This window comes from Pseudorasbora parva, chromosome 16, assembly GCF_024679245.1.
Source record: "Pseudorasbora parva isolate DD20220531a chromosome 16, ASM2467924v1, whole genome shotgun sequence".
Classification (NCBI taxonomy): Eukaryota; Metazoa; Chordata; class Actinopteri; order Cypriniformes; family Gobionidae; genus Pseudorasbora; species Pseudorasbora parva.
Window position 1 is genome coordinate 2,806,679 of NC_090187.1, and position 23,072 is coordinate 2,829,750.

General features: G+C 40.4%; 1 protein-coding gene across 1 annotated transcript in view; it reads right to left on the reverse strand.

Annotated features, from left to right (window-relative positions):
• Positions 1-4,210: 4,210 nt before the first annotated feature.
• The window catches only part of LOC137043769 (uncharacterized), a 51,125-nt gene continuing 32,263 nt past the window's right edge, over positions 4,211-23,072 (reverse strand). Inside the window, exon 3 of the mRNA XM_067420185.1 lies at positions 4,211-5,297. Coding sequence (XP_067276286.1) covers positions 5,186-5,297 — 112 coding nt within the window. The 3' untranslated portion in view covers positions 4,211-5,185. The remainder of the gene's footprint in view (positions 5,298-23,072) is intronic.

Genomic DNA, 23,072 nt, shown 5'->3' on the forward strand with positions numbered 1-23,072 from the left:
ATGATCCTGCTATAGACCTTGGGATGAGCGACCACTCATGGTCGGCCCCCACCCCGTGAGAGAAGCATCCGTCGTTAGCGTGACGCGACGAACATGAGCCCCTAACATGGGTCCCTGGGATAGAAACCCAGGATCTGTCCACATGACCAGAGCACGAAGGCATCACCGCGTGACTTTGATCGTGCGGAGTGGGTTCCCCCTCGGGGAGAACCCCTAGGTTCTGAGCCACCACTGCAGTGGCGAATCGGTCTAGCTTTGGTTCTTTCACCGCCAATAGGATCGATGCTATGCGTATCGGCGATAATTGCGCCCGCATAATTACTGAATCTCACAACACGCCTAGAAAGGTGGTCCTCTGAGCCGGAGAAAGCACACTTTTCTTAGCGTTTAGTCTCAACCCCAACCTCGACTTGTGTGCGAGAACAGCATCTCGATGCTGAACCGCCATCTGCTCTGATCGAGCCAAAATCATCCAATCGTCGATGTAGTTGAGTTATGCGGATGCCCTGCAGATGCAACGGCGCCAGGGCTGTATCCACACTCTTCGTGAGAGTGCGGGGTGACAGTGCTAGACCGAAGGGAAGTACTCGATATTGGTATGCCTCTCCCCTGAAGGCAAACCTCAGAAACTTCCTGTGATGTGGAAGGATGGAGGCATGGAAATACGCGTCTTTGGGATCTATGGTCACAAACCAATCCTCGGATTTGATCTGAGACACGATCTGTCAGAGTGTAAGCCTCTTAAACTTGAGCTTTGCTACAGAGTGATTTAAGAGACGCAGATCTAGTATCGGGCGGAAACCTCCATCCTTCTTTGGTACACGAAGTAATGGCTGAAAAGCCCAGACTCTCTGCTGGGAGGAGGAGCCCTTGCTATAGCCCCCTTTTGCAGAGGAGTCTCTACTTCCTGTACCATAACCAGAGCCTGCTCCGGGCCCACCTCTGCAGGTAGGACACCGCTGAAAGGAGGTGGCCGCCTTCTGAACTGATTTGCGTACCCCCTTTCTACTATCTGCAGGACCCACTAAGGGAACCATCCTCTCGAGGCTGGCCTCTGGTGTAATTTGAGCAGCGAGTGCAGTGCCCTGAAGCGGCGAACCGGCAGGGAACACCTGATCTGACTGCTCGCATGCCCTCCGAGGAGGGGGCGAACCACCCTCAGGTGGCCCGCGGAGACCCTCTGCGCCCGACATTGCGGCGGGGTTGGCAGCGCGGTCCGCTGTGAGCACCAAAGGAAGACGGGTACCGTGTGCTGAGGTAAGCACCGACTTCCTTCGGAGGGGAACCCTCTCATCGTCCTGACCCGTCTGGCGTCAGGACTTCTTCGACGAGGCTTCCTTAGCGATAAGGACTGTCCTCAGAACAGCCCTAACCCTCGAAGGCCTCGGCTGCGAGCACCCTATGTGAGGAGCTCGTACTCGGAGTACACCTTACCCACCAACGCCAAAGTTGTTTTTAACGGCTTGGTGGGAAATGCCAGGGACGATGCAGCTGAAGGCGAGAGATTGCTCGCAAGCATCTCTTCGACGCTTATGGGGCTTATGGGGCATCGCCCCATAACCATAGTGTCTCAGCCCTAATATATTACTATATGCAGATGTTTGTGGGCTGAACACTCTATATGATACCGGTTTCCTCCATGACCTAGACACCTCGGTGTGCAGGTCGGTGAGGAACGGCAGGCCCCGACGTTGAGGCTCTGCACAAGAGGGCAGGAATCGCGCATCTAATTTCTTTTTCTCTGATTTCGATGGGATTCAGATCTTTCCGCCAGCCAGTCGATATTTAACCTGGCCACAACTCTCGTGAGAACCTCAATGAGCTCCTCACTAGTGGGTGACTGAAGTGGCGAGTCTTCAGTCGCGATGCTCTCAACGTCCACCTCCTCAGAGCTGGATAGTTGGAGCACCGGTGCTTCCAAACCCCGAGACGAGGCACTGGACGGTACAGGTGAGGGCTGAGATAAGGCTGGGCCCGTCTCAAACCCCTCTGTAAGGTCCATGTGTGAACCCCACGACTGAAGCCGCTGCTCTGCCTTGGCAGCAGCGGGACCGAGCCGTGGGGAACACGAGCCGAAGCACCCTCCTCGAAGAGTGCCCGGCGGGAGCAAACAGCCATACACAATGAGTGTGTATTCCCACACGCAATATATATATATTTTTTTTTGAGGGCAGGGATGAACACACTGTGAAATGCTGTTCACTCGTCATAATCTCCTTTTTCTCTTTATGTTATAAAATATATATCAGATATATTTAACAAAGGTGGAAAATTCTCTTTAATAGACAGACAAAAACACCAAACAGACAGACAGGTTCACACAGATCGCTTGCTGAAGGCACAGAAGCTAGTTCCTGTTTGTGTTCGCGGACACTTTATAGTTTCCGGTCGATGACGTCATCACGCCGACGATCGATCGATCTACCGATGGACTGGTTCTACACGCGCTTCACGACGCAATCACGCGGAAGCGTTCTCACAGCGTTTCGACGCAGCTCGAGTTCCCAGATAGGGATCTTGGTAAATACTGTCCTCTTACACATCATTAACAGGATAACTTGTTTTAAAAATTATTACAATCATAATCATCACAATAATCTTCAATCATGCTCTATTTAGAATTGGCTACCGGCTCTATATTTAGTAGCGCTGTGAGAAAGAAAAACAAAACAAAAAAAAGATGAGGTAAAACATCTTAAAGCAGCTCTGTGATTACAGAGAGCAGAAAATGACTGTAGTTTAATTTCACTGCACACAACCAGCAGATTGCATCCTTTAGTTGATCCGTTACCAGATGACTGGGTCTGGTCCAGCAGTTTAATGAAAATGTCTTGGGTAAGTAAAATTAGAAGACAAATTGTGAGGATAATGTGGTTTGGCCAGTTAGTCCCTGCTGACAAACTACAAAACACCATTGTAGTTTATTCTGGGGCAAATGGAAATGGTTTGCGTTCTGCTAGATCTTCTTAATGGAGGGCAATGAATGCATCTGTGAAAGAGGGGAAAATAATGTGTGTGAGAAAGAGAGAGCTATTTAATGTAATGCTCTTTTATCAGTGATCTCTGGCTTGCTAGTGGTGCTTAATTAAGTTTTTGGGGCCACGAAATGCAGAGACAGCAATTTTGCAGCAGATGGTCAAGCCTCCCAGAAGAGAACCGCCAGACAGCGGACACAGCCGGGTCATTCCAGGTCAAAGAGAACATTATGCATTTGTTCTCCAACAAACAACTGTACAGAAAAACATCATAACTAAAGAGTATTTAGACACCTGTGTCCTATATACAAACTTGGTAAAATCAGCCTTGATAAAACTTAAATGGCATTTTTTAAGCTCAACTGGATTATTACTCTACACACAAATAAAAACTGATTTTACTACAGGTCAAAAGGTGTGCTGTGGTATTTGGCACAAAGATGTTAGCAGCAGACCCTTTAAGTCCTGTAAGTTGTTATGTGAGGCCTCCATGGATCGGACTTGTTTGTTCAGCTCATCCCACAGATGCTCGATTGGATTGAGATCTGGGGAATCTGGAGGCCGAGTCGACGCCTCAAACTGGTTGTTGTGCTCCTCAAACCATCCCTGAAGCATTTGTGCTTTGTGTCAGGAGCATTATCCTGCTGGAAGAGCCACAGCCACCAGAATACCGTTTCCATGAAAGGCTGAACATGGTCTCAGCAATGCTTAGGTAGGTGGAGCGTGTCAAAGTAACATCCACATGGATGGAGGACCCAAGGTTTCCCAGCAGAACATTGGCCAAAGCATCACACTGCCTCCGCCGGCTCACCTTCTTCCCATAGTGCATCCTGGGTCCATGTTCCCCAGGTAAGCCACACACACACACACACGGCCATCCACGTGATGTAAAAGAAAATTCCTCAGACCAGGCCTGATTCTTCCATCATAATTTGGCCCTTGTGAAACTCGCATGAATCCTTACGCTTGCCCATTTCTCCTGCTTCTAACACACTTTGAGGACAAAATGTTCACTTGCTGCCTAATATATCCCACCCACTAACAGGAGCCGTGATGGAGAGATCATCAGTGTTATTCACTTCAGCTGTCAGTGGTCATAATATACCAGATTGGTGTAAAAATAAACTTTCTGGTTGTGTCCAAAATGTGTATGAATACTGTGAGTATAACGTAATTGCTCCATAAATATTTTAAGAAAAAGAGTCCATCATTTTTACATTTTTTTTTAATGTACAGTATAGACAATACTTGCATAAAAATAACAGCAGAACAGAGATATTTGCAAACATGCAAGACACTATCAATCACAATCACAAAATGCATGAGTGGCTGGATTCATAAAAGGAAATCACATGTATGTTTAAATCCGTACACAAAAATGACATGAATGAAATGGGTACAATTATCACGCTTTTTAAAATGTGCATCGTTGCTATAATAATGCTACAGTTAAGCCAAAACAAATAATAGAGGTGGTGATGGACTAATGAAATCCAGTCAGTTTAACACATCCTGACACTCCATGGCTGTTGTTTATAAGATGCTACAAATGCTTACATCTGTGCCATCCCATTCCCAACCATATTTACATGATGAGAGATGAGCTCAACTGTCCTACTTTACATGTACTGTCCATATGTTCATCTCGCACATTTAACAGTACAGTATCTGTGATGACTTGGCCTGGATTTCTGTATTGTTGTGCTGGCGTCAGGTGTATATTTACAGAGAGCGTCCCTGAGGGTCCGCTGTTACTCGTTCATTCTCACACTTCAGATCGGAGCGATAAGGAGCAAGCAGATGGATATGCAATGTGTGAACAGAATGAAAATCATCATGAAACTCACTCTTAAACCGACCAGCATAAAGTGCATCTCCATTTATATACAATTGCATCTACTATGCACATATATTTTTAAATGCACATCAATCAACACTTAGATGCATATTATTATTAAAACTATATTTTGTGTCAATGACAGTCCTACTAACAAAAATAAATAGTCTTTTTTAAAATTGTTTACTCACTTTGGAAGCGCTGGAACGGTCTCCACCACACGCAAATAACCCAAAAGTAATGTTTAACCCACATATGTATTTTGTGTTTTAACTGTAATACAAACAAAAAAAGTATTGTTCTGATCGTAACATTTACAGATATTCAGAGCATGTTGACATTATGAATCTGCTCTATTTCTCCACGAGTGTCTTTAGAGCAGGTTCCCATTGTGCTGTTTCAGCAAAGTGTCCCGAAGCATTTTATTCTTATGAGAATATGCTTTAATGCAAACATCCTTTAGGCTGCAACATGTTCCTTTCAATCTGAAAGACAAGAAGAGACGTGTTAAAGGGTCAGGAGAGACCAGGAGGACAGATCTCCCTGCAAACAGAGCCCGAGATGTGATTGCGATGTGTAATATAATTTTTTTTATCATGGGTAATAATCAAACAGCAAACACATGCACTGTAAAAAATAAAATAAAAAATAAGTTACCTGTAGGGCTGCACGATTTGGGGAAAATATATAATTGCGATTATTCTGGATAAAATTGCGATTGCGATTTAAAATGCGATTATTGTTATTATAATTTTTTTTACAAATGTAAAGTGTGTGTATTTAACATTTTGTGTTTTTATATTAATGTGACTAATAATAATTATTATGATTATTATTACTGCTAAAATATTTTTTAAAAAATAAGACGTATTACCATTACAATAACATTTTCATAATTACAAATAAAAAGAGCATGTCAGAATAAATATAACAATATAATACTAATAATTATTATTTTTGTAATATTTTACAGAAAACTTATTTTACAAAAAAAAAAAAAAACTGCTGGGTTACCTATTAATATGCAGACAGCCTATAACTAAAAACATTAGAAAGGTCTAAGCCTAAGGAGTTATTGTAAAAAAAATAAAATGTGTGTGTGTGTTGTTTATCTGTGATTTCAATTTCTTAAAGTCTGTCTTTAATATGAAATATGAACCTCTTGTGCATCCACTGTGGGGAAAAAAACTCCTGTACATTGAAGAAAACATGGATTGTCCAATAAATGTATAATTTTTTAAGTTTATTAAGTTTTAAAATGTATTAAGTATATTTAGGGCCCAAGCCCTGAAAGGGCGCAGAGCCCTATTGTTCTTCTAAGGATTATTATTAGGGCCCAAGCCCTGAAAGGGCGCAGAGCCCTATTGTTCTTCTAAGGGTTTTTATTAGGGGCCAAGCACCGAAGGTGCGGAGGCACCTATTGAAATCGTTAGTGTTCCTATTATTAGGGGCCAAGCACCGAAGGTGCGGAGGCACCTATTGAAATCGTTAGTGTTCCTATTATTATTATTCTGCTTCTTCTTCTTCTTCTTCTTTTTCCGCCATAGGAGTCTCTGGCAGCCCATAGAACCGTATGGTAAAAAGTTGTGAAATTTGGCACACTCATAGAGGCCAGTCTGAGCTGTCACTATAGCAAATTTGGTGCCTCTAACTCAATCTCTCTAGCGCCACCACCTGTCCAAAGTTTCACTCATATTTATGCTTATAACTTTTGACCCCTAAGGGCTAGAAACAAAATTCTTTTTTCATCGGATTCCTTGGCTCAAGCCGATTCGATTTCACCCTATGATGTCATTTTCCGGTATGCAAATTTTCCCGCCATTTTGAATTTTCTGAAAAACCTACTTTTTCTAACTCCTCCTAGGCCGTTGCTCCGATTTTCATGAAAATTGAAACAGATCATCTTCATAGCATGCTGACAAAAAGTTATGGAATTTAAGTTGATTCGTCCAATCGTTTTCAATAAACGCACAAACAAATTTTACGTAGAGGTTGCAAAAACACACTAAAGGCTATATCTCCACAACGCTTTATCGTATTCAAACCAAACTTGGTACATGTCATCACAAGCATGACCTGAAGCAACATGCAGCGTTTCGGCGCAGCGCCACCTACTGGTCCGGAGATACGAAAAATGCATATTTTGGCTTATAACTTCTGAACCGTTTATCCAAAAATCATAAAATTGGTCTCATTAGATTCAGGGCGTCATGCCGAGTCGACTGATATCCAATTTTACCATGTCGGCCATTTTGGATGTCGGCCATTTTGAATTATGTGCAAAAATGCTGTATTTTATGAACGCATGAACGGATTGTTACGAAACTTGGTATGGGTCATCACCACGATGCCCTGAAGTAGCCTGAGAAGTTTCGAAACAGCGCCACCTAGTGGATAATTCTTTTTTTTCAAACGCTTATAACTTTGGGTGTGAGTGAAAAATTTTGATGGGAGTAGCTTTTTTGGGCTCCTGAATCCTTGCCGAGTCCAACGATACAAGACATGCCCAGTTTCGGCATATGGTTTGCGCAGCGTTGTAATTTAGCGCTTAAAAAACATTTGCTGATATCTTCAAAACCGCTAGTCCGATCGAGACGAAACCAGCCTCAGAAGTTCGAAAACATAGGTCGATAGCTATACGCTAATGCCCAAATGTCAAAATATTGATAGTAAGGGGTAGTAAAATCCAATCAAAGTCAGGTGTCAGTCATTTTTTACGTGTTTTTTCATATAAATGTCTATAACTCCAAAACAAAATGAAATATTTTCACCAAACTTGACACACATATGTATGGGCTCACTACGAGGACACATAAAAAAATTGGTGGGATTGTGCCTCTTGGTGGCGCTATAATAAAACAAAACATGAAATTCCCATTGACTTCAATGCAGTATTACGGTTTAAAATGCTAATGCTATAATTTAAGAATGCACTAGTGTATCATTACAAAACTCGGTATGTGTCTTCCGCTCTATGTCCCGAAGATATTCAAAAAGTTTCGGGGCAGCGCCACCTTGTGGTCAAAAGTTGTAATAAAATGTACAAAAATGCTAATAACTTTTGATTAAATTAGCCTATTGTAATGAGACTGGTCATAATACATTCATTGGCTCATGCCGAGAAGATAGATACCAATTTTGCCATATTTTGCAAACATATCTGTGCTCCATCTTGTTATTTGTTAAAAATCTACTTTTTCAAACTCATCCTAGACCGTTTGTCCGATTTTCACCAAAATTGATCCGTATCGTCTTCAGACCATGCTGACAAATAGTTATGGATTTCGGATTGATAGACAAAACAGTTTTCATATACCACTGCAACAGAGTTGAGCCATGATGCAAAAATTACTCTTGAGGCTGTATCTCTGCAATGCTTTGACATATTGACACCAAACTTTGCATGTGTCATTGTCATCTCAATCTGACTAAACCACATCAGTTTCGTAACAGTGACACCTATTGGTCGAAAGTGATAAACCATTAAACCATTATTATTGACTGTATTTAAAATTTGACTGCTATTTTGCCTAAAATCAACTTAATAGGTCCTTAATGGCTCATTGTTGCAGTTGGCTTGAGACTTCCAGCCATGCTGGCATGTCTTGTCTTCTTCTTTGCGCTTGGCCCCGATAATGGCTGCTTGTTCTGCTTCTTCTTCTTCTTCTTCTTCTTTGCCATAGGAGTCTCTGGCAGCCCATAGAACCGTATGGTAAAAAGTTGTGAAATTTGGCACACTCATAGAGGCCAGTCTGAGCTGTCACTATAGCAAATTTGGTGCCTCTAACTCAATCCCTCTAGCGCCACCACCTGTCCAAAGTTTCACTCATATTTATGCTTATAACTTTTGACCCCTAAGGGCTAGAAACAAAATTCTTTTTTCATCGGATTCCTTGGCTCAAGCCGATTCGATTTCACCCTATGATGTCATTTTCCGGTATGCAAATTTTCCCGCCATTTTGAATTTTCTGAAAAACCTACTTTTTCGAACTCCTCCTAGGCCGTTGCTCCGATTTTCACGAAAATTGAAACAGATCATCTTCAGAGCATGTTGACAAAAAGTTATGGAATTCAAGTTGATTCGTCCAATCGTTTTCAATAAACGCACAAACAAATTTTACGTGGAGGTTGCAAAAACACACTAAAGGCTATATCTCCGCAACGCTTTATCGTATTCAAACCAACCTTGGTACATGTCATCACAAGCATGACTTGAAGCAACATGCAGCGTTTCGGCGCAGCGCCACCTACCTGTCCGGAGATACGAAAAATGCCTATTTTGGCTTATAACTTCTAAACCGTTTATCCAAAAATCATAAAATTGGTCTCATTAGATTCAGGGCGTCATGCCGAGTCGACTGATATCCAATTTTACCATGTCGGCCATTTTGGATGTCGGCCATTTTGAATTATGTGCAAAAATGCTGTATTTTATGAACGCATGAACAGATTGTTATGAAACTTGGTATGGGTCATCACCACGATGCCCTGAAGTAGCCTGAGAAGTTTCGAAACAGCGCCACCTAGTGGAGAATTTTTTTTTTCAAACGCTTATAACTTTGGGTGTGGTTGACATATTTTGATGGGAGTGTGTTTTTTGGTCTCCTGAATCCTTGCCGACTCCAACGATACCAGACTTGCCAGGTTTCGGCATATGGTTTGCGCAGAGTTGTAATTTAGTGCTTAAAAAACATTTGCTGATATCTTCGAAACCGCTAGTCCGATCGAGACGAAACCAGCCTCAGAAGTTCGGAAACATAGGTCGATAGCTATACGCTAATGCCCAAATCTCAAAATATTGATAGTAAGGGGTAGTAAAATCCAATCAAAGTCAGGTGTCAGTCATTTTTTACGTGTTTTTTCATATAAATGTCTATAACTCCAAAACAAAATGAAATATTTTCACCAAACTTGACACACATATGTATGGGCTCACTACGAGGACACATAAAAAAATTGGTGGGATTGTGCCTCTTGGTGGCGCTATAATAAAACAAAACATGAAATTCCCATTGACTTCAATGCAGTATTACGGTTTAAAATGCTAATGCTATAATTTAAGAATGCACTAGTGTATCATTACAAAACTCGGTATGTGTCTTCCGCTCTATGTCCCGAAGATATTCAAAAAGTTTCGGGGCAGCGCCACCTTGTGGTCAAAAGTTGTAATAAAATGTACAAAAATGCTAATAACTTTTGATTAAATTAGCCTATTGTAATGAGACTGGTCATAATACATTCATTGGCTCATGCCGAGAAGATAGATACCAATTTTGCCATATTTTGCAAACCTATCTGTGCTCCATCTTGTTATTTGTTAAAAATCTACTTTTTCAAACTCATCCTAGACCGTTTGTCCGATTTTCACCAAAATTGATCCGTATCGTCTTCAGACCATGCTGACAAATACTTATGGATTTCGGATTGATAGACAAAACAGTTTTCATATACCACTGCAACAGAGTTGAGCCATGATGCAAAAATTACTCTTGAGGCTGTATCTCTGCAATGCTTTGACATATTGACACCAAACTTTGCATGTGTCATTGTCATCTCAATCTGACTAAACCACATCAGTTTCGTAACAGTGACACCTATTGGTCGAAAGTGATAAACCATTAAACCATTATTATTGACTGTATTTAAAATTTGACTGCTATTTTGCCTAAAATCAACTTAATAGGTCCTTAATGGCTCATTGTTGCAGTTGGCTTGAGACTTCCAGCCATGCTGGCATGTCTTGTCTTCTTCTTTGCGCTTGGCCCCGATAATGGCTGCTTGCAGCTATATTTAGGGGCCAAGCACCGAAGGTGCGGAGGCACCTATTGAAATTGTTAGTGTTCCTATTATTATTATTCTGCTTCTTCTTCTTCTTCTTCTTTTTCTTTTTCTTCCGCCATAGGAGTCTCTGGCAGCCCATAGAACCGTATGGTAAAAAGTTGTGAAATTTGGCACACTCATAGAGGCCAGTCTGAGCTGTCACTATAGCAAATTTGGTGCCTCTAACTCAATCCCTCTAGCGCCACCACCTGTCCAAAGTTTCACTCATATTTATGCTTATAACTTTTGACCCCTAAGGGCTAGAAACAAAATTCTTTTTTCATCGGATTCCTTGGCTCAAGCCGATTCGATTTCACCCTATGATGTCATTTTCCGGTATGCAAATTTTCCCGCCATTTTGAATTTTCTGAAAAACCTACTTTTTCGAACTCCTCCTAGGCCGTTGCTCCGATTTTCACGAAAATTGAAACAGATCATCTTCAGAGCATGTTGACAAAAAGTTATGGAATTCAAGTTGATTCGTCCAATCGTTTTCAATAAACGCACAAACAAATTTTACGTGGAGGTTGCAAAAACACACTAAAGGCTATATCTCCGCAACGCTTTATCGTATTCAAACCAACCTTGGTACATGTCATCACAAGCATGACTTGAAGCAACATGCAGCGTTTCGGCGCAGCGCCACCTACCTGTCCGGAGATACGAAAAATGCCTATTTTGGCTTATAACTTCTGAACCGTTTATCCAAAAATCATAAAATTGGTCTCATTAGATTCAGGGCGTCATGCCGAGTCGACTGATATCCAATTTTACCATGTCGGCCATTTTGGATGTCGGCCATTTTGAATTATGTGCAAAAATGCTGTATTTTATGAACGCATGAACGGATTGTTATGAAACTTGGTATGGGTCATCACCACGATGCCCTGAAGTAGCCTGAGAAGTTTCGAAACAGCGCCACCTAGTGGAGAATTTTTTTTTTCAAACGCTTATAACTTTGGGTGTGGTTGACATATTTTGATGGGAGTGTGTTTTTTGGTCTCCTGAATCCTTGCCGACTCCAACGATACCAGACTTGCCAGGTTTCGGCATATGGTTTGCGCAGAGTTGTAATTTAGTGCTTAAAAAACATTTGCTGATATCTTCGAAACCGCTAGTCCGATCGAGACGAAACCAGCCTCAGAAGTTCGGAAACATAGGTCGATAGCTATACGCTAATGCCCAAATCTCAAAATATTGATAGTAAGGGGTAGTAAAATCCAATCAAAGTCAGGTGTCAGTCATTTTTTACGTGTTTTTTCATATAAATGTCTATAACTCCAAAACAAAATGAAATATTTTCACCAAACTTGACACACATATGTATGGGCTCACTACGAGGACACATAAAAAAATTGGTGGGATTGTGCCTCTTGGTGGCGCTATAATAAAACAAAACATGAAATTCCCATTGACTTCAATGCAGTATTACGGTTTAAAATGCTAATGCTATAATTTAAGAATGCACTAGTGTATCGTTACAAAACTCGGTATGTGTCTTCCGCTCTATGTCCCGAAGATATTCAAAAAGTTTCGGGGCAGCGCCACCTTGTGCTCAAAAGTTGTAATAAAATGTACAAAAATGCTAATAACTTTTGATTAAATTAGCCTATTGTAATGAGACTGGTCATAATACATTCATTGGCTCATGCCGAGAAGATAGATACCAATTTTGCCATATTTTGCAAACATATCTGTGCTCCATCTTGTTATTTGTTAAAAATCTACTTTTTCAAACTCATCCTAGACCGTTTGTCCGATTTTCACCAAAAATTGATCCGTATCGTCTTCAGACCATGCTGACAAATACTTATGGATTTCGGATTGATAGACAAAACAGTTTTCATATACCACTGCAACAGAGTTGAGCCATGATGCAAAAATTACTCTTGAGGCTGTATCTCTGCAATGCTTTGACATATTGACACCAAACTTTGCATGTGTCATTGTCATCTCAATCTGACTAAACCACATCAGTTTCGTAACAGTGACACCTATTGGTCGAAAGTGATAAACCATTAAACCATTATTATTGACTGTATTTAAAATTTGACTGCTATTTTGCCTAAAATCAACTTAATAGGTCCTTAATGGCTCATTGTTGCAGTTGGCTTGAGACTTCCAGCCATGCTGGCATGTCTTGTCTTCTTCTTTGCGCTTGGCCCCGATAATGGCTGCTTGCAGCTATATTTATTATTCTGCTTCTTCTTCTTCTTCTTCTTTTTCTTCCGCCATAGGAGTCTCTGGCAGCCCATAGAACCGTATGGTAAAAAGTTGTGAAATTTGGCACACTCATAGAGGCCAGTCTGAGCTGTCACTATAGCAAATTTGGTGCCTCTAACTCAATCCCTCTAGCGCCACCACCTGTCCAAAGTTTCACTCATATTTATGCTTATAACTTTTGACCCCTAAGGGCTAGAAACAAAATTCTTTTTTCATCGGATTCCTTGGCTCAAGCCGATTCGATTTCACCCTATGATGTCATTTTCCGGTATGCAAATTTTCCCGCCATTTTGAATTTTCTGAAAAACCTACTTTTTCGAACTCCTCCTAGGCCGTTGCTCCGATTTTCACGAAAATTGAAACAGATCATCTTCAGAGCATGTTGACAAAAAGTTATGGAATTCAAGTTGATTCGTCCAATCGTTTTCAATAAACGCACAAACAAATTTTACGTGGAGGTTGCAAAAACACACTAAAGGCTATATCTCCACAACGCTTTATCGTATTCAAACCAAACTTGGTACATGTCATCACAAGCATGACCTGAAGCAACATGCAGCGTTTCGGCGCAGCGCCACCTACTGGTCCGGAGATACGAAAAATGCATATTTTGGCTTATAACTTCTGAACCGTTTATCCAAAAATCATAAAATTGGTCTCATTAGATTCAGGGCGTCATGCCGAGTCGACTGATATCCAATTTTACCATGTCGGCCATTTTGGATGTCGGCCATTTTGAATTATGTGCAAAAATGCTGTATTTTATGAACGCATGAACGGATTGTTACGAAACTTGGTATGGGTCATCACCACGATGCCCTGAAGTAGCCTGAGAAGTTTCGAAACAGCGCCACCTAGTGGAGAATTTTTTTTTTCAAACGCTTATAACTTTGGGTGTGGTTGACATATTTTGATGGGAGTGTGTTTTTTGGTCTCCTGAATCCTTGCCGACTCCAACGATACCAGACTTGCCAGGTTTCGGCATATGGTTTGCGCAGAGTTGTAATTTAGTGCTTAAAAAACATTTGCTGATATCTTCGAAACCGCTAGTCCGATCGAGACGAAACCAGCCTCAGAAGTTCGGAAACATAGGTCGATAGCTATACGCTAATGCCCAAATCTCAAAATATTGATAGTAAGGGGTAGTAAAATCCAATCAAAGTCAGGTGTCAGTCCTTTTTTACGTGTTTTTTCATATAAATGTCTATAACTCCAAAACAAAATGAGATATTTTCACCAAACTTGACACACATATGTATGGGCTCACTATGAGGACACATAAAAAAATTGGTGGGATTGTGCCTCTTGGTGGCGCTATAATAAAACAAAACATGAAATTCCCATTGACTTCAATGCAGTATTATGGTTTAAAATGCTAATGCTATAATTTAAGAATGCATTAGCGTATCGTTACAAAACTCGGTATGTGTCTTCCGCTCCATGTCCTGAAGATACTCAAAAAGTTTCGGGGTAGCGCCACCTTGTGGTCAAAAGTTGTAATAAAATGTACAGAAATGCGAATAACTTTTGATTAAATTAACCCATTGTAATGAAACTGGTCATAATACAGTCAATGGCTCATGCCGAGAACATGGATACCAATTGTGCCATATTTTGCAAACCTATCTGTCCTCCGTCTTGTTATTTGTTAAAAACCTACTTTTTCAAACTCATCCTAGACCGTTTGTCCGATTTTCACCAAAATTGATCCGTATCGTCTTCAGACCATGCTGACAAATACTTATGGATTTCGGATTGATAGACAAAACAGTTTTCATATACCACTGCAACAGAGTTGAGACATGATGCAAAAATTACTCTTGAGGCTGTATCTCTGCAATGCTTTGACATATTGACACCAAACTTTGCATGTGTCATTGTCATCTCAATCTGACTAAACCACATCAGTTTCGTAACAGTGACACCTATTGGTCGAAAGTGATAAACCATTAAACCATTATTATTGACTGTATTTAAAATTTGACTGCTATTTTGCCTAAAATCAACTTAATAGGTCCTTAATGGCTCATTGTTGCAGTTGGCTTGAGACTTCCAGCCATGCTGGCATGTCTTGTCTTCTTCTTTGCGCTTGGCCCCGATAATGGCTGCTTGCAGCTATATTTATTATTCTGCTTCTTCTTCCGCCATAGGAGTCTCTGGCAGCCCATAGAACCGTATGGTAAAAAGTTGTGAAATTTGGCACACTCATAGAGGCCAGTCTGAGCTGTCACTATAGCAAATTTGGTGCCTCTAACTCAATCCCTCTAGCGCCACCACCTGTCCAAAGTTTCACTCATATTTATGCTTATAACTTTTGACCCCTAAGGGCTAGAAACAAAATTCTTTTTTCATCGGATTCCTTGGCTCAAGCCGATTCGATTTCACCCTATGATGTCATTTTCCGGTATGCAAATTTTCCCGCCATTTTGAATTTTCTGAAAAACCTACTTTTTCGAACTCCTCCTAGGCCGTTGCTCCGATTTTCACGAAAATTGAAACAGATCATCTTCAGAGCATGTTGACAAAAAGTTATGGAATTCAAGTTGATTCGTCCAATCGTTTTCAATAAACGCACAAACAAATTTTACGTGGAGGTTGCAAAAACACACTAAAGGCTATATCTCCGCAACGCTTTATCGTATTCAAACCAACCTTGGTACATGTCATCACAAGCATGACTTGAAGCAACATGCAGCGTTTCGGCGCAGCGCCACCTACCTGTCCGGAGATACGAAAAATGCCTATTTTGGCTTATAACTTCTGAACCGTTTATCCAAAAATCATAAAATTGGTCTCATTAGATTCAGGGCGTCATGCCGAGTCGACTGATATCCAATTTTACCATGTCGGCCATTTTGGATGTCGGCCATTTTGAATTATGTGCAAAAATGCTGTATTTTATGAACGCATGAACAGATTGTTATGAAACTTGGTATGGGTCATCACCACGATGCCCTGAAGTAGCCTGAGAAGTTTCGAAACAGCGCCACCTAGTGGAGAATTTTTTTTTCCAAACGCTTATAACTTTGGGTGTGGTTGACATATTTTGATGGGAGTGTGTTTTTTGGTCTCCTGAATCCTTGCCGACTCCAACGATACCAGACTTGCCAGGTTTCGGCATATGGTTTGCGCAGAGTTGTAATTTAGTGCTTAAAAAACATTTGCTGATATCTTCGAAACCGCTAGTCCGATCGAGACGAAACCAGCCTCAGAAGTTCGGAAACATAGGTCGATAGCTATACGCTAATGCCCAAATCTCAAAATATTGATAGTAAGGGGTAGTAAAATCCAATCAAAGTCAGGTGTCAGTCATTTTTTACGTGTTTTTTCATATAAATGTCTATAACTCCAAAACAAAATGAAATATTTTCACCAAACTTGACACACATATGTATGGGCTCACTACGAGGACACATAAAAAAATTGGTGGGATTGTGCCTCTTGGTGGCGCTATAATAAAACAAAACATGAAATTCCCATTGACTTCAATGCAGTATTACGGTTTAAAATGCTAATGCTATAATTTAAGAATGCACTAGTGTATCATTACAAAACTCGGTATGTGTCTTCCGCTCTATGTCCCGAAGATATTCAAAAAGTTTCGGGGCAGCGCCACCTTGTGGTCAAAAGTTGTAATAAAATGTACAAAAATGCTAATAACTTTTGATTAAATTAGCCTATTGTAATGAGACTGGTCATAATACATTCATTGGCTCATGCCGAGAAGATAGATACCAATTTTGCCATATTTTGCAAACATATCTGTGCTCCATCTTGTTATTTGTTAAAAATCTACTTTTTCAAACTCATCCTAGACCGTTTGTCCGATTTTCACCAAAATTGATCCGTATCGTCTTCAGACCATGCTGACAAATACTTATGGATTTCGGATTGATAGACAAAACAGTTTTCATATACCACTGCAACAGAGTTGAGCCATGATGCAAAAATTACTCTTGAGGCTGTATCTCTGCAATGCTTTGACATATTGACACCAAACTTTGCATGTGTCATTGTCATCTCAATCTGACTAAACCACATCAGTTTCGTAACAGTGACACCTATTGGTCGAAAGTGATAAACCATTAAACCATTATTATTGACTGTATTTAAAATTTGACTGCTATTTTGCCTAAAATCAACTTAATAGGTCCTTAATGGCTCATTGTTGCAGTTGGCTTGAGACTTCCAGCCATGCTGGCATGTCTTGTTATTATTATTATTAGGGCCCAAGCCCTGAAAGGGCGCAGAGCCCTATTGTTCTTCTAATTAGGGGCCAAGCACCGAAGGTGCGGAGGCACCTATTGAAATCGTTAGTGTTCCTATTATTATTCTGCTTCTTCTTCTTCTTTTTCCGCCATAGGAGTCTCTGGCAGCCCATAGAACCGTATGGTAAAAAGTTGTGAAATTTGGCACACTCATAGAGGCCAGTCTGAGCTGTCACTATAGCAAATTTGGTGCCTCTAACTCAATCCCTCTAGCGCCACCACCTGTCCAAAGTTTCACTCATATTTATGCTTATAACTTTTGACCCCTAAGGGCTAGAAACAAAATTCTTTTTTCATCGGATTCCTTGGCTCAAGCCGATTCGATTTCACCCTATGATGTCATTTTCCGGTATGCAAATTTTCCCGCCATTTTGAATTTTCTGAAAAACCTACTTTTTCGAACTCCTCCTAGGCCGTTGCTCCGATTTTCACGAAAATTGAAACAGATCATCTTCAGAGCATGTTGACAAAAAGTTATGGAATTCAAGTTGATTCGTCCAATCGTTTTCAATAAACGCACAAACAAATTTTACGTGGAGGTTGCAAAAACACACTAAAGGCTATATCTCCGCAACGCTTTATCGTATTCAAACCAACCTTGGTACATGTCATCACAAGCATGACTTGAAGCAACATGCAGCGTTTCGGCGCAGCGCCACCTACCTGTCCGGAGATACGAAAAATGCCTATTTTGGCTTATAACTTCTGAACCGTTTATCCAAAAATCATAAAATTGGTCTCATTAGATTCAGGGCGTCATGCCGAGTCGACTGATATCCAATTTTACCATGTCGGCCATTTTGGATGTCGGCCATTTTGAATTATGTGCAAAAATGCTGTATTTTATGAACGCATGAACAGATTGTTATGAAACTTGGTATGGGTCATCACCACGATGCCCTGAAGTAGCCTGAGAAGTTTCGAAACAGCGCCACCTAGTGGAGAATTTTTTTTTTCAAACGCTTATAACTTTGGGTGTGGTTGACATATTTTGATGGGAGTGTGTTTTTTGGTCTCCTGAATCCTTGCCGACTCCAACGATACCAGACTTGCCAGGTTTCGGCATATGGTTTGCGCAGAGTTCTAATTTAGTGCTTAAAAAACATTTGCTGATATCTTCGAAACCGCTAGTCCGATCGAGACGAAACCAGCCTCAGAAGTTCGGAAACATAGGTCGATAGCTATACGCTAATGCCCAAATCTCAAAATATTGATAGTAAGGGGTAGTAAAATCCAATCAAAGTCAGGTGTCAGTCATTTTTTACGTGTTTTTTCATATAAATGTCTATAACTCCAAAACAAAATGAAATATTTTCACCAAACTTGACACACATATGTATGGGCTCACTACGAGGACACATAAAAAAATTGGTGGGATTGTGCCTCTTGGTGGCGCTATAATAAAACAAAACATGAAATTCCCATTGACTTCAATGCAGTATTACGGTTTAAAATGCTAATGCTATAATTTAAGAATGCACTAGTGTATCATTACAAAACTCGGTATGTGTCTTCCGCTCTATGTCCCGAAGATATTCAAAAAGTTTCGGGGCAGCGCCACCTTGTGGTCAAAAGTTGTAATAAAATGTACAAAAATGCTAATAACTTTTGATTAAATTAGCCTATTGTAATGAGACTGGTCATAATACATTCATTGGCTCATGCCGAGAAGATAGATACCAATTTTGCCATATTTTGCAAACATATCTGTGCTCCATCTTGTTATTTGTTAAAAATCTACTTTTTCAAACTCATCCTAGACCGTTTGTCCGATTTTCACCAAAATTGATCCGTATCGTCTTCAGACCATGCTGACAAATACTTATGGATTTCGGATTGATAGACAAAACAGTTTTCATATACCACTGCAACAGAGTTGAGCCATGATGCAAAAATTACTCTTGAGGCTGTATCTCTGCAATGCTTTGACATATTGACACCAAACTTTGCATGTGTCATTGTCATCTCAATCTGACTAAACCACATCAGTTTCGTAACAGTGACACCTATTGGTCGAAAGTGATAAACCATTAAACCATTATTATTGACTGTATTTAAAATTTGACTGCTATTTTGCCTAAAATCAACTTAATAGGTCCTTAATGGCTCATTGTTGCAGTTGGCTTGAGACTTCCAGCCATGCTGGCATGTCTTGTTCTGCTTCTTCTTCTTCTTCTTCTTCTTCCGCCATAGGAGTCTCTGGCAGCCCATAGAACCGTATGGTAAAAAGTTGTGAAATTTGGCACACTCATAGAGGCCAGTCTGAGCTGTCACTATAGCAAATTTGGTGCCTCTAACTCAATCCCTCTAGCGCCACCACCTGTCCAAAGTTTCACTCATATTTATGCTTATAACTTTTGACCCCTAAGGGCTAGAAACAAAATTCTTTTTTCATCGGATTCCTTGGCTCAAGCCGATTCGATTTCACCCTATGATGTCATTTTCCGGTATGCAAATTTTCCCGCCATTTTGAATTTTCTGAAAAACCTACTTTTTCGAACTCCTCCTAGGCCGTTGCTCCGATTTTCACGAAAATTGAAACAGATCATCTTCAGAGCATGTTGACAAAAAGTTATGGAATTCAAGTTGATTCGTCCAATCGTTTTCAATAAACGCACAAACAAATTTTACGTGGAGGTTGCAAAAACACACTAAAGGCTATATCTCCGCAACGCTTTATCGTATTCAAACCAACCTTGGTACATGTCATCACAAGCATGACTTGAAGCAACATGCAGCGTTTCGGCGCAGCGCCACCTACCTGTCCGGAGATACGAAAAATGCCTATTTTGGCTTATAACTTCTGAACCGTTTATCCAAAAGTCATAAAATTGGTCTCATTAGATTCAGGGCGTCATGCCGAGTCGACTGATATCCAATTTTACCATGTCGGCCATTTTGGATGTCGGCCATTTTGAATTATGTGCAAAAATGCTGTATTTTATGAACGCATGAACAGATTGTTATGAAACTTGGTATGGGTCATCACCACGATGCCCTGAAGTAGCCTGAGAAGTTTCGAAACAGCGCCACCTAGTGGAGAATTTTTTTTTTCAAACGCTTATAACTTTGGGTGTGGTTGACATATTTTGATGGGAGTGTGTTTTTTGGTCTCCTGAATCCTTGCCGACTCCAACGATACCAGACTTGCCAGGTTTCGGCATATGGTTTGCGCAGAGTTGTAATTTAGTGCTTAAAAAACATTTGCTGATATCTTCGAAACCGCTAGTCCGATCGAGACGAAACCAGCCTCAGAAGTTCGGAAACATAGGTCGATAGCTATACGCTAATGCCCAAATCTCAAAATATTGATAGTAAGGGGTAGTAAAATCCAATCAAAGTCAGGTGTCAGTCCTTTTTTACGTGTTTTTTCATATAAATGTCTATAACTCCAAAACAAAATGAGATATTTTCACCAAACTTGACACACATATGTATGGGCTCACTATGAGGACACATAAAAAAATTGGTGGGATTGTGCCTCTTGGTGGCGCTATAATAAAACAAAACATGAAATTCCCATTGACTTCAATGCAGTATTATGGTTTAAAATGCTAATGCTATAATTTACGAATGCATTAGCGTATCGTTACAAAACTCGGTATGTGTCTTCCGCTCCATGTCCTGAAGATACTCAAAAAGTTTCGGGGTAGCGCCACCTTGTGGTCAAAAGTTGTAATAAAATGTACAAAAATGCTAATAACTTTTGATTAAATTAGCCTATTGTAATGAGACTGGTCATAATACATTCATTGGCTCATGCCGAGAAGATAGATACCAATTTTGCCATATTTTGCAAACATATCTGTGCTCCATCTTGTTATTTGTTAAAAATCTACTTTTTCAAACTCATCCTAGACCGTTTGTCCGATTTTCACCAAAATTGATCCGTATCGTCTTCAGACCATGCTGACAAATAGTTATGGATTTCGGATTGATAGACAAAACAGTTTTCATATACCACTGCAACAGAGTTGAGCCATGATGCAAAAATTACTCTTGAGGCTGTATCTCTGCAATGCTTTGACATATTGACACCAAACTTTGCATGTGTCATTGTCATCTCAATCTGACTAAACCACATCAGTTTCGTAACAGTGACACCTATTGGTCGAAAGTGATAAACCATTAAACCATTATTATTGACTGTATTTAAAATTTGACTGCTATTTTGCCTAAAATCAACTTAATAGGTCCTTAATGGCTCATTGTTGCAGTTGGCTTGAGACTTCCAGCCATGCTGGCATGTCTTGTCTTCTTCTTTGCGCTTGGCCCCGATAATGGCTGCTTGTTATTATTCTGCTTCTTCTTCCGCCATAGGAGTCTCTGGCAGCCCATAGAACCGTATGGTAAAAAGTTGTGAAATTTGGCACACTCATAGAGGCCAGTCTGAGCTGTCACTATAGCAAATTTGGTGCCTCTAACTCAATCCCTCTAGCGCCACCACCTGTCCAAAGTTTCACTCATATTTATGCTTATAACTTTTGACCCCTAAGGGCTAGAAACAAAATTCTTTTTTCATCGGATTCCTTGGCTCAAGCCGATTCGATTTCACCCTATGATGTCATTTTCCGGTATGCAAATTTTCCCGCCATTTTGAATTTTCTGAAAAACCTACTTTTTCGAACTCCTCCTAGGCCGTTGCTCCGATTTTCACGAAAATTGAAACAGATCATCTTCAGAGCATGTTGACAAAAAGTTATGGAATTCAAGTTGATTCGTCCAATCGTTTTCAATAAACGCACAAACAAATTTTACGTGGAGGTTGCAAAAACACACTAAAGGCTATATCTCCGCAACGCTTTATCGTATTCAAACCAACCTTGGTACATGTCATCACAAGCATGACTTGAAGCAACATGCAGCGTTTCGGCGCAGCGCCACCTACCTGTCCGGAGATACGAAAAATGCCTATTTTGGCTTATAACTTCTGAACCGTTTATCCAAAAATCATAAAATTGGTCTCATTAGATTCAGGGCGTCATGCCGAGTCGACTGATATCCAATTTTACCATGTCGGCCATTTTGGATGTCGGCCATTTTGAATTATGTGCAAAAATGCTGTATTTTATGAACGCATGAACAGATTGTTATGAAACTTGGTATGGGTCATCACCACGATGCCCTGAAGTAGCCTGAGAAGTTTCGAAACAGCGCCACCTAGTGGAGAATTTTTTTTTTCAAACGCTTATAACTTTGGGTGTGGTTGACATATTTTGATGGGAGTGTGTTTTTTGGTCTCCTGAATCCTTGCCGACTCCAACGATACCAGACTTGCCAGGTTTCGGCATATGGTTTGCGCAGAGTTGTAATTTAGTGCTTAAAAAACATTTGCTGATATCTTCGAAACCGCTAGTCCGATCGAGACGAAACCAGCCTCAGAAGTTCGGAAACATAGGTCGATAGCTATATGCTAATGCCCAAATCTCAAAATATTGATAGTAAGGGGTAGTAAAATCCAATCAAAGTCAGGTGTCAGTCCTTTTTTACGTGTTTTTTCATATAAATGTCTATAACTCCAAAACAAAATGAGATATTTTCACCAAACTTGACACACATATGTATGGGCTCACTACGAGGACACATAAAAAAATTGGTGGGATTGTGCCTCTTGGTGGCGCTATAATAAAACAAAACATGAAATTCCCATTGACTTCAATGCAGTATTACGGTTTAAAATGCTAATGCTATAATTTAAGAATGCACTAGTGTATCATTACAAAACTCGGTATGTGTCTTCCGCTCTATGTCCCGAAGATATTCAAAAAGTTTCGGGGCAGCGCCACCTTGTGGTCAAAAGTTGTAATAAAATGTACAAAAATGCTAATAACTTTTGATTAAATTAGCCTATTGTAATGAGACTGGTCATAATACATTCATTGGCTCATGCCGAGAAGATAGATACCAATTTTGCCATATTTTGCAAACATATCTGTGCTCCATCTTGTT